Source organism: Aplysia californica, unplaced genomic scaffold (assembly GCF_000002075.1).
Source record: "Aplysia californica isolate F4 #8 unplaced genomic scaffold, AplCal3.0 scaffold00917, whole genome shotgun sequence".
In the NCBI taxonomy this organism is placed as follows: domain Eukaryota; kingdom Metazoa; phylum Mollusca; class Gastropoda; order Aplysiida; family Aplysiidae; genus Aplysia; species Aplysia californica.
The window spans coordinates 103,749-105,033 of NW_004798187.1; the positions used below are offsets into that span (position 1 = coordinate 103,749).

A 1,285-nucleotide genomic window follows, 5' to 3' on the forward strand; every position below is an offset into this window, starting at 1 on the left:
CTTAGAGTATGATGATGATGGGAGGATAGTCTACTACTAAATGATTTGGAAAAGAATAAAATATGGCATTGTTTACAGTATACGAAAAGGAGAAAAACTGACAAGCAATAAGTCATCAGAAATGCACCCCAGACGAAGACTCGCCAGTGAAGCCTTGTTACTTGTTGATAATAATAGACCTACAGCAAAGAAACAACTTAAGAGCAATGGGCGAGCTACTGTCTTTCCAATCAAAGTTATTCTGTCCCCGTGGTTTTATGCACCCCGCATAATTTAGCAAAATTTGATCGTTTTTTTGCATAATTTCTGATTATTTTCCTTTACCATTCTTTGTTAAAATCAACAGAATCGCATAATTTCACATTCTGGGGCTCAGTTTGCATAATTTCAGAATTTTTCTTGCATAAAACGACGGGGGCAGGTTGCTTAACAACTGTAGACGTTGAATTAAAGCGATTTAATAACTTTAGAAGTCGGATGGAAGTCATTGAACAACTTTAGAGGTCGTAAATTAAAGTGGTTTAACAACAGAATGATGAGTTTAGACTGTGATTTATTGTTCACCGGGTTTCCTCTTGGAACACGTTAATGTCTTCAACATGGGCAACAGTAAAGACAAATGATACAACGAATGTTAAAAAAAAAAAACAACTACAATAACAACAACGACAAAACCGTCTAAGAAAGACAGCTTGGCGCGTATAACATGCAACTCTTGTATATGAAAAATAACAAGCTAGATCACATGCATACGATGGTATAGAATAAAGTCGATTTGACAGCTTAAATTAAATTCCATCTTTTTATGTCATTATTATGTTGCATAGTGGGAATTTGAAGCCAAGAACTATGGTTTTGGACACCACCAGATTAATTTTTGTCTGTAGTCTTACAATGTTTACGATGTAAAATCCTGGAACAAACACCGGAGCCAAAATGAAAGAATACAGGTCTCAGAAAAGCTGTAAAACTTTAATATTTTAACGTAATATTTAAAAAAAAGATGTATTGTGTTCTCTTATTTATGATAGCTAATTCTCTCCCTCTGGGTCACATGCATACGAACACTAAAAAGTATTTCAGTGTATTAACAAGTACAGCGTCCAGACAGAGAGGAAAACGCCAAAGAGGGAGGCCGACAGAACGGAAGCTCCACCAGTGCCCAACTCGTCGTGGGTGATGGCAAAAGTCCTTGTTGGGGCGCCAGAGGCTCCGTCGAACTTGTAGGGGACGGCGAACAGTCGGAACCCGCGGGGTGGGAGTTTTCCTGTGTCCTGGCGGGGTG

The 1,285-nt window shown here is 38.4% G+C and overlaps 1 protein-coding gene across 1 annotated transcript in view; it reads right to left on the reverse strand.

The window, feature by feature from the left end:
• Positions 1-533: 533 nt before the first annotated feature.
• Positions 534-1,285, reverse strand: part of LOC101853740 — a 2,716-nt gene continuing 1,964 nt past the window's right edge. The window contains exon 3 of the mRNA XM_035972942.1: positions 534-1,274. Within this exon, the coding sequence (XP_035828835.1) occupies positions 1,080-1,274 (195 nt within the window). The 3' untranslated portion in view covers positions 534-1,079. The remainder of the gene's footprint in view (positions 1,275-1,285) is intronic.